At 35.3% G+C, this 15,527-nt stretch overlaps 1 protein-coding gene across 14 annotated transcripts in view; it reads left to right on the plus strand.

Moving 5' to 3' along the window:
• Nucleotides 1-15,527, plus strand: part of STAG1 (STAG1 cohesin complex component) — a 438,539-nt gene that overhangs the window by 191,429 nt on the left and 231,583 nt on the right. For 9 of the 14 annotated variants that reach the window (XM_035278838.3, XM_078354162.1, XM_078354165.1 and 6 more), the window contains one exon: nucleotides 1,178-1,274. The exons of the other annotated variants lie outside the window; for them this stretch is intronic. In XM_035278838.3, coding sequence (XP_035134729.1) covers nucleotides 1,178-1,274 — 97 coding nt within the window. The remainder of the gene's footprint in view (nucleotides 1-1,177; nucleotides 1,275-15,527) is intronic. 14 annotated transcript variants of the gene reach the window in all.

Genomic DNA, 15,527 nt, shown 5'->3' on the forward strand with positions numbered 1-15,527 from the left:
AGTAGCTCAGACTGTAGGTGCACAACACCACGCCCGGGTAATTTTTGTATTTTTAGTAGAGACAGGGTTTCATCATGTTGGCCAAGATGATCTCAATCTCTTGACCTCATGATCCGCCCACGTTGGCCTCCCAAAGTGCTGGGACTACAGGCGTGAACCACTAAGCCCAGCCCACAAAGTCTTTTTTTAAAATTTAAAATATGATACTTACTGAAGTCATTTTTATTAATATCCTATAAGATTTAATAATTTTCCTCATTAATAATTCTCTTAGATTTATTCTTAGGTGTTTTTCATTCTGAAAAAGCTACTTATCCATTTTTGTTTCCTAGTTATTACACTGTTATTTTATATATTTATCTTGTCAGCTACCTTGTCAAATTTTTCTATTATTAATCTCTTGAATCACTTTAATAGTGAATCCTGGGTTTTATCATCGTCTGTAGGACAGGAGAATAACTAAAGTCTTTAATCCTGTGTTGAATGGTTAGAGGGACATTTTTGCCTTGTTTAATTATTTGAAATATCTTAAGTATTTCAACAACAAATATATTTTATTCTTTTTATTCTTTAAGTAGAGTTTGTTGAATCCTAGTTTTCCTAGAAAGTTTTTTTTTTTTTTTTTTTAGGATTGGCTGCAAAATTTTGTCAGATACATTTTTGAGATCTAATTTGATATATAATTGTTTTATTTTTCTTTTTCACTTTGTTGATAAATTCGGTTATTTGATTTTCTAATATTAAGCCATTCTTGTATTTTTGAAAAAAATGCCTTTTATTGTGTAATGTGCACTTTTTTTTATGCACTACTAATGGATTATGCTTTTTGATAACTCAAAGTTTATCTATCTAAAAGTGAAGTTAATTTTTGTCATTTTTATAATATGGTTTGAATATTATCTATACTTGCTTAATAATTATTGGACTTCATGGGATTGGTAAAGTCACGTTTGTTTTGGATTCTATTATAAACAAATCTTTGAAACCTCGTAAATAACTTTTTATTGGCCTTTAAAAATGAGGAAGTCTATTTTTATTAGGCTACAGACAAATAATTTCAGGTAAGTAATTTTATTGTTCAGACAGACACACACAAACACACAAACTTTTTTGAAAATTTATTTGCTATAATATCAAAATTTTTTGAAGTTTTCATTTTTATATTTTTTTTCCACAGTCCGTGGTGGATGACTGGATTGAATCATATAAACAAGACAGGGACATCGCACTTCTGGATTTAATCAACTTTTTTATCCAGTGTTCAGGATGTCGAGGTACAGAATGTTGGAATAAATGATGTACATTGAGCCTGTCAGTTTGGCAGTGTGACTTTCACTTCACCTGCTACTAGTCATATATAATTTATCCTGAAATAAAAGATTATATGGTAATCTTTTTCTAATAGAGAATATTATTGGTAAGTTATTTAAGGATATTCCATTTTTGTACTTGTTCAGTTTTGATTCTATAAAATAACACATTTCTAACACGTTTTTGAAATTTTGGGAGGAAATCTAAAATTCAGTAGTTTATGAATTGACTTTTTAGATCATAGGCTTTTATAATTTTTACTGATACTATTTGTACAATATACTTTGCATTAGGAAGTGTGCTAGTTGCTAGCATTCATTCTTTTATATTCCTGCCAGTATTTGGTACTCATTTTACAGTTAAAACTGGAAGTTTAAATAATTTTCTAAAGGTAACACAAGTAGCAGAATCACGTGTCTTAAGTTTACAACTATAAGATAGTTGGTTAAAGTGAGATTTTATTTTTATCATTTTAAGAGACAACTGCTAGATCTTTTTCTCCTTTAGATAAATCTTAACAGGTTAAATTGTACTACATCGGGGAAATCAGTTGTTAAATCAACCATTCCCTGTTTGTGAATACAGAAAGAATAGTAATCTTTTATTGAGATAACCCACCAAATTGATTTCTTGAAGGCTTGTTTATTTATGTCCAAGTTATCACTTGCCATATTGACGTAAGTAGTTTATCAAATATTTACAGAGCATCAACCTTATATGAGATACTCCTCTGCCCCTAAGAAGTGTTAGAGTTTGTGTAGTTTTTAAAGGCATCTTTATTGTGAGGAACAAAGAGGGAAATTCATTAATAGTTCAGCAAAGTGCTTGGTGTAATAAAACTGATTGCTATTTAATGACTGTTTAATATGTGGTAAGCTGTGTGCTTTACATACATTAGCTCATTTAATCTTTGTTAACAGTCCCATCAGGCAGATGTGATCTTTATCTTGTAGATCAACAAACTGTGATGAAAGGGTTTAGGTAAAATTGTTCCAAGTCATACAGTTAACAGGTGTGAAACTCAAGATTCAGAGTCTAGCTGTGTCAGCTGGAGCATATGTCCCCAACCACAAGACACTGTGGGAATAACAAGGAAGCAAGGGATGCTGATGTAGCCCAGGATGTGTGTCTCTGTGTATATGTGTGAATCTGGGGAGGTTGTAAAAAAGTATATCCTAAAGCAAACTCGAAGGTCAGAATAAAGATGAGTAAAAGAAAGTTAGAAGGATCAGAAATACAAAAGATAACATATTATGCGAAAAGACCTTAAGACAAGAAAGCATGGTTTAGTCCAGGACATAAAGGGTTCTGTGGGTAAATCATAGAGCATGGAGATGAGTGAGGATTGGCAAGAGACAGGCTATTTGAAAGTAAGAGAGTTTGCTCATTTTACAGCCTTAAAATAGGTGAGACAAGCACTGATCATAATGCTGTACATAAATTTTCTCATATAGTCCTGTTAATCAACAGACATGTTGGAATTTGTTTTAATTTGAAAGCAATTAGTTAGTAGTGTTTAAAATTTATCTTTTTGAAATTTATTTATTGTTCAAAATAAAAAAGTTTAAAAGTTGTGTAGTAGTTTTTGCCTTCCTGCCTTCTCATCCATCTATACACAGTTAACTGCTTTTAACTAATTTGTTGAACTTAACTGTCCATCTATCTCATTTCCATACCTGTAAGGTAGGAATATATATTCTTTCCTTCTCCGTCTCACCTGTCTTACACAAAAGATAATGGTTTATAGAAATCTTTCTCCTTCATTTTTAAAAACACAGGCTAATTGCATTTTTTTGTGTATATATAAAATAATTTATTTAACGAACCTTCTATTAAAAGACCATTATGTTATTTATAGTCTTTTGCTGTTACACAGAGTACTGTAATGAGTAATTTTATATATACCATATTTGATCTTTATGAAAGAATGTCTGTAGGTAAATGTATTTGTTATATATTACATATTGCCAAAGTGTCAGCTGTAGGAAATGTACTCTTATACATCAGTGGCATATTAAAATGTCTGTTTTTTCTTAGCCTTTTCAACAAAGTATATGTATCAAGTTTTTGGATTAGCATTCAGAATGATTTGAACATAGTATTTCAATCTGGTTTTTAAAGTGCTTTGAAATTCACATAATATACAAGTAATCATTTTAAAGTGTACCAATTCAGTAGCATTTAGGGCATTCATAAATGTGCAGCTATCTTACTTTGAGTTGCTGTAACATAATAGCATAAATTGAGTGGCTTACAGATAATAGAAATTTATTTCTCACAAGTCTGGAGGCTCGAAATCTGAGATCACGGTTTCAGTATTGTCTGGTTCTGGTTCTGATGAGGGCCCTCTTCCACATTGTAGACTACTGACTTCTAGTTACACCCTCATGTGACAAAAAGAGGGTGAGAGCGTTTTCTGGGATCTCTTTTATAAGGGCACTAATCTCATTTATTAGGGTCCTACCTACCCTTATTACCTAATTGTATCCCAAAGGGCCCACCCTAATACCATTACTTTGGGGGTTAGGATTTTAACATAGGAATTTTGGGAAGACACAAACATTCAGTCCATTGTAGCAACTATCTTGTCTCTCCTTTCCTCAAAACTTTAAAAACCACCCCAGAAAAATACCCTATACCTGTTAGGTAATCACTATTTGTTCTCTTCTTCCCCTACTTCTGGCAATGATGAATCTGCTTTCTGTCCCTAAGTATTTGCCAGTTTTGGTTATTTTATATAAAAGGAACCATACAATGTGCCACCTTCTCTGTGTGACTTCTTTGACTTATTATATATGTTTTTGAGGTTCATTTAAGCTGTAGCGTGTATCAGTAGTTCATTCCATTAAGGGCTGAATAATATTCCATCGTATTTATACATCGTAATTTGTTTATCCACCTTTTGACTATTATGAATATGGCATATTTGAGCATTTGTGAACAAATATTTGTTTGAGTACCTGTTTTTGAGTGTTTGAGGTGTAATTTTTTTTCTTTTTTTCCTTCTCTTTTTTTTTTTTTACTCTTCTTTGCTCACCTTCAACTGTCTTGATCAAGTTATATGAGGTGTAAATTTTTAGCAGTAGAATTGCTAGGTCGTATAATAATTTTTTTTAACTTTTTGAGGAACCACCAAACTGTTTTCCACAGTGGCTACACCATCATATATTCTCACCAGAAATGTATGAGGATTGCTATTTTTCTACATCTTCAAGAGCACTTGTTAATTTATACTTTTTAAAATTACAGCCATCCTACTGGGTATTAAGTGGTATCTAACTTTGGTTTTGATTTGTGTGTACTTAATGCCTAATGATTTTGATCTTCTCATGTACTTTTCGCCATTTCTGTATTTTCTTTGAAGAAATATACATTCAGGTCCTTTGCTCATCTTAAAAGTAGATTACGTGTCTTTCTTGATGAGTTTGATATATTCTGGATACCAACCCTTTATCAAGTATATAACTTCAACTGTTTTTGCCCACTCTCTAGGTTGTCTTTTTAACTTTTTTTTTTGCTTTTTTGAGAGAGTGTTGCTCTGTTGCCCAGCTCGAGTGCAGTGACACAGTCTTAGCTCACTGCAACCCCCAGTGAATTTTAATATAATTTTATAGTTGTTGAATATTCCTGACTTTTGGAGCTATCTTAATATTTCAAATCCTCAAGAAAGCAAAATCAACAAAGATGGAGGGGGACTATCCTAAAAATGAATACAAGTAGAACAAATAGCCTTTACCATAATAACAGCCATGCTGAAAGGTGTAAAAGTACTAAGAAAGTAACTTTGCAATTCAGTACGTGGGCTGTGAAATAAGTGGGGTTGGGGAGAAGTTTGATGAAGAACACAATATTTACCCAGTCTCAAAATGTCTCCTTTCAAGATATTGACTATTTGTAGGGTAAAGTAGAAACTTTATAGAAACTTGTTAGATACTACCTTAACAAATGACAAAAGCAAGCATTGTAAGTTATGGAGCTAATTGCCATTATGTGTGCTTTCTGATATGTATTTAGAAGAATTCAGCATCACTTCTGTAGTGTTCTTGCCAGAAGTGCATAGTCGGAATCTACCCATGAGGAAATACAAGACAGGTTCGAATTGAGTTATATTCTTTAAAATAAGTATTCTGGGCTGGGCGCAGTGGCTCACGCCTATAATCCCAGCACTTTGGGAGGCCAAGGCAGATGGATCACCAGGTCAAGAGATCAAGACCATTTTGGTCAACATGGTGAAACCCCATCTCTACTAAAAAGATACAAAAAATTAGCTGGGCATGGTGGCGCGTGCCTGTAATCCCAGCTACTCAGGAGGCTGAGGCAGGAGAATTGTCTGATCCCAGGAGGCGGAGGCTGCGGTGAGCCAAGATTGCGCCATTGCACTCCAGCCTGGGTAATAAGAGCAAAACTCCTTCTCAACAAATAAAATAAAATAAAATAAAATAAAATGTATCCTGTACTCTGCAAATAAAAGTCAGAATCATGAAATAGAAATGACTGAGAAACTGTTCTAGCTTAAAGTAGACTAAAGAAACATGACAGGTGGCTGCAGTGCATGATCTTATGATTTCTTTTGGCATAAAGGATGTTATTGAGACACATGTTAAATCTTAATTAGTTCTGTGGATTAGAACATAGTTAATAGTATCAGTTGTTAATCTTTTTTTTTTTTTTTTTTTGAGATGGAGTTTCGCTCTTGTTACCCAGGCTGGAGTGCAATGGCGCGATCTTGGCTCACCGCAACCTCCGCCTCCTGGGTTCTAGCAATTCTCCCGCCTCAGCCTCCCGAGTAGCTGGGTTTACAGGCACGCACCATCATGCCCAGCTCATTTTTTGTATTTTTAGTAGAGACGGGGTTTCACCATGTTGATCAGGATAGTCTCAATCTCTTGACCTCGTGATCCACCCGCCTTGGCCTCCCAAAGTGCTGGGATTACAGGCTTGAGCCACCGCACCCGGCCCCAGTTGTTAATGTTATGCTTCAGAACATTGTACTATACTGTAGTTGCATAATTGGTTTATTTGGGGGAAATATGCCCTGAAATATTTAAGAGTAAAGGACTATCATGTCTGTAGCTAACACTTAAATCATTCAGAAAAAATGCATGTGTATATGAAAAGCGAATGAAGAATAGAACAGATGTAAAATGTTTATATCTGAAGAATTTGGGTGGAAGGTATTTAGAAGTTCTTTGTAGTTTGCTGTCTTTTCTGTAAATCTAAAATTATGTCAAAGTACAAAAATGAAAAAAAAAGTTTTAACCCTAATGCTAGTATCATGCTCAAGGGAAACCAACAGTCATTGTCACTGTCAAAGATGGCAAGGATACGCAGCCTCGCAACTCTTATTTAACTATTGGATATAGAAGCCAACATATTTAAAACATTAATTATGATCACTGTTTTAAAATAGTCTTATTCAAAATAATATTGAATATTTAGAAAACTCAGGAGAATCAGTTTGCAAAACTATTGTAAGCAATAAAATAATTTCATAATATATTGACATACAGAATGTATACAGAGAAACTACTATCTTTAGTATATAGAGAACAGCCAGTTAGAAGATTTAAAGACCCCCTTTTCAAGACAGAAGTGAGGGAAAAATTCTTTCAGATTTACATTTCACTGTGATAGTGTAAACCAGGATAAACTTCCAGTGCATCAGAGTTTAGTTTCAAAAACAGCCGGGCGCAGTGACTCAAGCCTGTAATCCCAGCACTTTGGGAGGCCGAGGCGGGTGGATCACGAGATCAAGAAATTGAGACCATCCTGGTCAACATGGTGAAACCCTGTCTCTACTAAAAATACAAAAAATTAGCTGGGCATGGTGGCATGTGCCTGTAATCCCAGCTACTCAGGAGGCTGAGGCGGGAGAATTGCCTGAACCCAGGAGACGGAGGTTGCAGTGAGCCGAGATTGCGCCATTGCACTCCAGCCTGGGTAACAAGAGCGAAACTCCGTCTCAAAAAAAAACAACAATTAGAAACAAAGAAAAATAATAAAAGTGCTCAATGAAAACTAAATTTCTTTACAGTCACAGAGTGGGGAAGACCTTTTTATTAACTGACTGAGAATTAACTGATTCAAAATCTGTGGTAGCAAAGATTGATAAATGACATAAGAAAATAAAAATTTCTAAGGTGGCAAATTATAGGGAAAGTCAAATGACAAATGGGGGAACCTTTTTTGTATTACAGACTGGTATCTCTAATATATGTTGAGATAAGATTTGCATTTTATAAAGACTCCTTGCCTTGCACATTAATATTCAAAATCTAGATTGGCATTTTACTCTGTGAGCCCATTTTTTTTTTTTTTATATCTGCATAAGAACCCAGGACCAAAAGAGGGATTTAAAATTTGACCTAAAGGCTGGGTGTGGTGGCTCACACCTGTAATCTTAGCACTTTGGGAGGCCAAGGCGGGTGGATCACAAGGTTAGGAGTTCAAGACCAGACTGGCCAACATGGTGAAACCCCGTTTCTACTAAAAAATACAAAAATTAGCTGGTGATGGTGGCTCGTGCATGTGATCCCTGCTACTTGGGCTGCTGAAGTAGGAGAACTGCTTGAACCAGGAGGCAGAGGTTGCAGTGAGCCACGATCGTGCTCCAGCCTGGGCTACAGAGTGAGACTCCATCTCAACAACAATAACAGCAACAGCAAATATTGACCTAAAGTGGGAAGAGAGCAATGAAAGGGAGGAAAAAAAAATTACAGTTTGCCGCCTATCCCCACCCAAGTTTCCGACTAGAAGTGACGTCATGAACAATGACAGAACAAAGTGAAACATCTCACTATATGAGCGAATAGTATGAACAGCTCCTCCTTCATTGACTCCAGTATCATTATTATCACTATTTTCTCATCTTGGCTTTTGAATCAAGCCCTAAGGTACGGTGTTGGTTTTCTAGTTTAGCTATCTCCTATTACATCAGCACCCATCCTTTTTTCCCATACTCTGCTCAAACATCTGTACCCTCTTCATTTGAACCAGCTGGAGTGAATCCTGTTTACCATTGGAAACCTCAGTCAGAATTGGTTAACTCAATGTGTAGTAATAATAGATATATTCAGTATCAATGAAGTGGAAAAAATGCAAAGGTAAAGTTAATTTAAGGCTATTGACAGAGTTGCATTCTAAAGCTATATAAATTCATAAGTATTTATTGGAATAAGTTATGAGAATGCTGATAATACAGAATTATAGGATATATTGGGAATTAGGGGAATTATGCATAGCAAAATGAAGATATGTTGTCTATATAAACAAAGTATTACCATTGTTAAATGTACCTTGTTGATACAGGTACATATTTATTTTGGTATGTACTTAAAGATAACTGATTTCAGAAATATATATTGGATTATTGATAAGTAGTTTTCATTGACAGATGTGCTTAGTTTTAATAAGAGTTTTTTATGAAACTTTAAAGTTGGTGGTTAAAAGCAACCTTCTTTCTTAGTTGAATAAAACAAGTAATGTTTCTGTTATTCTCTGCTTGTGCCTAATAGAGAACTTGCAGATATCTCAGGGCTTTCTAGGAGTGCAGAATTGCTAGAGAATTAATCACCTAGGAGCATTTAATCTAAATTTCCTGAACGTACCCAGTTCACTGGCTGATTAGCATCTCAGTGGTGCTTTCATCTCTGTAGGCCAAAAGAAATGCCTAACCATTGTTTTCAAGAAGTTGTTATGTCCAAACTGTTTATTTAGGTCCTCACAACTTAGTACCTGTTTAGAAAAATGATATACATAATTGAAAAACAATATTTATTTCTCAAATAACTGCTGTTTCTTACTAATGTATGTACAGATGTATTGGGCATTGTATAGCTTCTCACATTTTGAAATTATTTTTATTTTCTGTTTCATATTGGTTTTCTGGCAGTCCTTGTTGAAACTCAGCTTCTCAAAGATAGGGTATCATCAAAAGCAATAAAGAACCAGATGTTGAGATTTTAAGTTACCTCCTGCTAATAGTTCCTGTGGTACTTGACAAATGTCAAATATTGTATTGGTTTTTTTTTTGAATATTTATAATATCCACATTGCCCATATCAGTTTGCATAAGTGCATTGGGTCATCTCAGTGCATAGTTGGGGCACCATGGCTTTAATAAGTGACTGACTGAAAGTTAGTATATGAATACTCCAATTCCTTTGCCCATCGGTGGTATCAGTTTGAAGTGCATGGTCTACTCTGCCTTGCAGAGATTACCAAGGAGCTCAGTTAGGTTCCGGTTACCTACAGTTGTAATTGGCTAGATAACACACTCTTTATTGTCTCCTTTTTTTTTCTTCTTGTTTCTGTGTCTACTGCATTACTGGTATTTTATGGGATGTTCTTCTAAATAAATTACTTCCACTGGCATCCTTGTTTTAGTGTCTGCATCTGGGGTATAAAAACTAACAAGTGCTTATATGATTTTATTAATCAGTATTCTCTTTAGCAATCTATTTTAACGAATTCATATCTCCTCATCTGTACTGTGTGTGTGTGTGTGTGTGTGTGAAAGTTACGTATAGGTAGATAGATAGTTCAGTGTTATCTTTCTTAAATCCTTTTCAATTGTGATGTCTTATATATACAGAAGAGTGCATATACAGTGCCTTTGGCCTATACCTGTTCTTTAGATTCTAGTAGCATATTTCTTTCCACCTCTCCTTCAGTTGTAACAGTTGCAAGCAAAAATGTCTGCAAAAGTTTCCAAATGTTCAATTTTGGGAAGCAAAATTATTCCATGTTAAGAACTGCTGTAAAGTTTACCTTACGTGAATATACCAGTTTATACTTCCTATTCTTTTTTCTTTTTTGAGACAGAGTCTTTCTCTGTTGCCCATGGTGGAACGATCTCGGCTTACCACAATCTCCACCTCCCAGGTTCAAGAGATTCTCCTGCATCAGCCTCCTGAGTAGCTGGGATACAGGCATGGGCCACTAAGCCAGGCTAATTTTTGCATTTTTTAGTAGAGACGGATTTCACTGTGTTGGCCAGGCTGATCACTCATGACCTCGTGATCCACCTGCCTTGGCCTCCCAAAGTATTGGGATTACAGGCATGAGCCACCACACCCAGCTTATACTTCCTATTCTTGAAATTTTTGGATAATGTAGACAATGTTATTAAAAGCTATCTTTTGTACATATTAATTTGGCATTCATGCCTAGGATGTTCTAGTTTGTGTACTGAGGAGTGGAATTGCTGTGTTATAAGATATGTAAATTTTCTAGATGATACCAAATTTTTCTGTAATTTTTCATGCTTTAGTCAAGTGACGTGACAGAATTCTGATGGCTTCACCTATTTTGCTCACAGATAGTATTGCCAGTATTTTTAGTTTTATCTTGTCAGTTAAGATTACAAATACCACATTGTGGTTTTAGTTATATTTTTTTGGTTACTGTTACGATGGATTACTTTTTCATATAACAGTTAACTATGAGAATTTTCTTTTGCATGAACCACTTAAAGTCTTCTACAGATTACTATATTGGGATGTTGGGTTTTTTTTCCCTTTATTGTTTTGTAAGTTGTTTTCTCTCTCTTTCTTTTTTTGAGACAGAGTCTCACTCTGTTGCGCAGCACTTTGGGAGGCCCAGGCAGGCAGATCACTTGAGGTCAAGTGTTTGAGACCGGCCTGGCCAACGTGGTGAAACTCTGTCTCTACTAAAAATACAAAAATTAGCTGGTGTGGTGTTGGGCATCTGTAATCCCAGCTGCTTGGGAGGCTGAAGCAGGAGAATCATTTGAACCTGGGAGGCAGAGGTTGCAGTGAGCCAAGCTCACCCTACCGCACCCCTGCCTGGGCAACAGAATGTGACTCTGTCTCATAAATAAATAAATAAAATAAAAATAAAAAATTGTTTACACCATGGTCATGAAGATAAACTCCTGTTTTCTTATAAAAGCTTTCTAGTGTATATGAAGTTTAGTTAGTTTTGTTTAGGTTAGTCCTTCAAACTTCAGTTTTTAAGTCATTTGGAATTCAGTTTAAGTGTGAAAAGTCCTTCAATTCTTCTCCATTGTACAATGACACGATTAGCATATATCAAGTATTTCTTTACACGATAGTGTTTTTCTAGGTTCTCTTTTCTGGTAGTTGGTCTCTTAAATGGAAAACTCTTTCTTTCTTTTCTTTTTTTAAGATGGAGTCTTCCTCTGTGACCTAGACTAGAGTGCAGAGGTACAGTCTTAGCTCACTGCAGCCTCAACCTCCCTGGGCTCAGGTGATTCTCCCACATCAGCTTCTCGAGTGTCTGGGAATGCAGGCACACACCACTGCTATGCCCGGCTAACTGTTTAGTATTTTTGTAGAGTAAGGGTTTCAACATGCTGCCCCAGATGGTCTCCAACCCTTGGATTTAAGCGTTCTGCCCACCTCAACCTCCCAAAATGCTAGGATTACAGGCATGAGCTACCACTCCTGGCGGAAAAACATTTCTTGATTAGAAACTTACTGGCTTTTATATTTTGGTGTGTATTTTAGAGTTAGTTTGTGGGCTAAGTGCAGTGGCTTGTGCCTATAATCCCAGCACTTTGGGAGGCTGAGGCAGGTGGATCCCTCGAGCCCAGGGATTTGAGACCAGCCTGGGCAACATGGTGAAACCTCGCCTTTACAAAAAATACAAAAATTAGTGGGGCATGGTGGTGCGCACCTGTAGTCCCAGTTACTTGGGAGACTGAGGTGAGAGGATTACTTGAGCAGAGGAGGTAAAGGTTGCAGCGAACCAAGATTACACCACCGCACTCCTGCCTGAGTGACAGAGTGAGACCCTGTCTCAGAAAAAAAAAACAAAAACAAAAAAAAAAAACATTAGTTTGAAATTCCATCAGTAAAGTTGTTGGAGTTTTAAATGGAATTATATTGAATCTATGTATATCAGCATTTCTCAACCTTGACACTACTGACTTTTTCGGCTGGAAATCTTTGTCATGGGGAGCATTCTTCCATTATAGGACATTTAGCAGCATCCTCTACCCACTAAATGTCAATGGAACCCCATTCCTACTTGTATTGTTCATGTCAAAGGTAGTTGGCAGGGGGCAGGGCAAAGGTTAACAACTACTGCCATGTATCAGGGGGTTGAATTTACATTTTGATAAAATAGAATCTCTCAATTTGTGTTCATTTTGTTTATTTCTCCATGTATTCACCCTTTCCCCCAAGTACTTTTAGAGGATTTTTTGAAGGGGATGTATGTGTGAACAGGACTCATGCATCTTTTATTAAATTTATTTTGGACTTTCAGCATTTAAAATTTCATTATAAGTAATGATTTTAAAAAAATAGAGTTTATTTTTTAGAGCAGTTTTAGGTTTGCAGAAAAGCATGTCTACCACTGATACTGTAATGTAAAATCTAATATGCAATCCTAGAATGACTTCAACTTGGTCATGATGTATGTTTTAAATTATTGGTAGATTTGGTTTGTTAGTATCTGGCTTAGGGTTTGTTTTTATGTTTTTTATGTTTTTAGGGTTTTTAATATTTGTATCTATTAGTGAGATTGCCTGTCCTTTTCCTTTTTCATTCTTTCCATTTCAGGTTTTGTTATGAATACTTCACTAATTTGACAAAATGAATTGTGAACATTACCTTCTTTTTCTATTATTTGGAATTCATTCTTTACAGAATGTTTGGTAGAATTGAAGGCATCTGGACCTGAAGTGTTTTTTGGATGATTTCAATCTACTGATTCATTTTTTTAACCATTGAATTGTATACTTATTTATTTTTTTAGACATTGTCTCCTCTGCTGTCTAGGCTGGAGTACAGTGGTGCTAACTAGGCTCATTGCAACCCCCACTACCCCACCCTCTGGGTTCAAGCAATTCTCCTGACTCAGCCTTCTGAGTAGCTAGGATTACAGGCATAAACCACCAGGCTGGGCTAATTTTTGAGTTTTTAGTAGGGATGGGGTTTCGCCATATTGGCTAGGGTGGTCTCAAACTCCTGACCTTCAGTGATCTGCCTGCTTTAGCCTCCCAAAGTGCTGGGTTTACAGGCTTGAACTACTGTGCCCAGTTGTGATTCACTTTTAAAAAACTGATTTAGCCCTCTGCAGGTATTTCATTATTATCGTCATTATTTAGAGACTTAATACGTTTCCTAGGCTGGTCTCGAACTCTGGGCTTGGAGAGATTCTCCTGCCTCAGCCCCCCAGGTAGCTAGGACAACAGGCATGCAAGACCATGCCCAGCCTCAGGTGTTTTTATTATTATAAACCAGATTTTTCTAGGAAACTCTCCATTTTATCTAAATTTTTAAATTTATGAAATTGTTTATAGTATTCCATATACATGGAATAACACGCATATATGTACAGTTGTACATTACAGATATCCTCTAATTGAATTTTAAATGTTTTCTAATTTCTACTTTTTCTTGACAACATGGATTTTTTAGAAGCACGTTTTTTCTTTTTTTTTTAATGGTCTTCGTTTTATTGTGGGGGTTATTTTTTGCAACGGGGTCTCACCCAGGCTGGAGTGGAGTCACATGATCATAGCATACTGCAGCCCCACCCAGCCCTGCCTCCCAAGTAGCTGGGACCACAAATGTGCTCCACCACACCAGCTAACTTTTCTTTTTTAGAGATGAGATCACTGTGTTGCCCAGGCTGCTGTTGAACTCCTGGACTCAAGCAGTCCTTCCATCTCTATTTCACAAAGTGCTGGGATTACAGGCATGACCCATTGTGCCTGGCCAGAAGCATATTTCTTAATTTCCAAGCATGAAAGTTTTCTGGTTAACTTTTTGTATTGATTTCTTCTTTAGCTTCCTTGAATTTGAGGCCAAAGGAAATGGGCTGTGCATTGTAGTCCCCCTTTGTGTAGACTTGTCTAAAGGTTGTATGGGCAGGTTTTGCTAATGTTTCGTGTGCCCTTAAAACTCAAACGTATTATACATTTTTTAAGTGTAGTATGTCCATTGTTAGCTCAGTAATTTTGTTAAAATATTCTATATCCTTCTAACTTACTGTGCTTGTTCTGATGGTTACTGAGAAAGGGATATGTTAAAATCCCACATCATGGTTATGGATTTATGTATTTTTCCTGGATTTTTTCTTAAGTACCTTTCCCCTTCCTTACCTTCCCTCACATGTCTTGCTGTCCCTCCATGCACTCCCCAATACGTTATTAGAAGTATACAAACATTAATTTGTTTTTTTATACCTCAGTATTTTATATTAAATGCAACTCTTTATATCTGACAATACTTTTTTCTAAAAGTCTGTTTCATTTTAATATTAATGAAACCTACCACTTTTTGTGTATTTCTGGTGTTCTGGTTTTTCCCTTTAATTTTTCCTATATTCTTACCTTTTAGATATCTCTTGTAACAAATTATAGCTGGATTGTATTTTTTAAATTAAGTCTGAAAAGTGTTTCTGTTTTAATTGCACCATTTAGTTCCTTGGGCATTTAATACACTCACTGTATATTTAGTTTTATATTGAACAAATGCTTTTTCTTTGTCCCTCCTCTTCTATGTTTTCTTTTTCTCTTCTTTCTTGTTTTTAAATTACTTCAATACCAGATATTCTTTATTTCTTTGCACATTTTTGTGTTCTCCTCATTCAGTGATTATGCTAGGAATTATAAAAGTCATTCTTACTAAAATCAAAAGATAATTACCATCTTTACTTTTACAGAAAATACAATGTAGAACACTATAATTCCACTTACTTCCTTTTCTGTGTTGTAATTTTAGTTTTCTTATAGTCATTATTATTACTTTTAAAAATTAAAATTAGGATTATTTACCATTGCCTATATTAATGACACTTTGTTCTTTATTCTTTTATTTTATTTCATTTAATTTTTGTCTTTATTTTTTAAAATATATTTTGGATATATAATTTAGTAATGGTGGTTGTTTTCATTCAGCGCATTAAAGATACTCTATTCTGGCTTGTATTGCAGAGAATTTTTAGTGAAAAGAGGGAGAAAAAGATGAAGGAGGGAGGGGAAAAGCAGTCAATGAGAAATACATAAATGTGTAATCATGATGTGAGATTTTAACATACACTCCCTCAGTAACTAAAAGAAATGAATAAAAAAAGATATAAAATATTTTAGCAAAATTAATCATTGTTTGCTTTTCCAATTTATTTTTATCCAAAATTTAATTTTTGGTCTGTTTGTGGTTTTCTGAGTTTTATTATGTTATGCTGTAGATATAGAATATATTTTGGTGGGGGTCGGGTGT

The sequence above is a fragment of the Callithrix jacchus genome, chromosome 17 (genome assembly GCF_049354715.1).
Source record: "Callithrix jacchus isolate 240 chromosome 17, calJac240_pri, whole genome shotgun sequence".
NCBI lineage: Eukaryota > Metazoa > Chordata > Mammalia > Primates > Cebidae > Callithrix > Callithrix jacchus.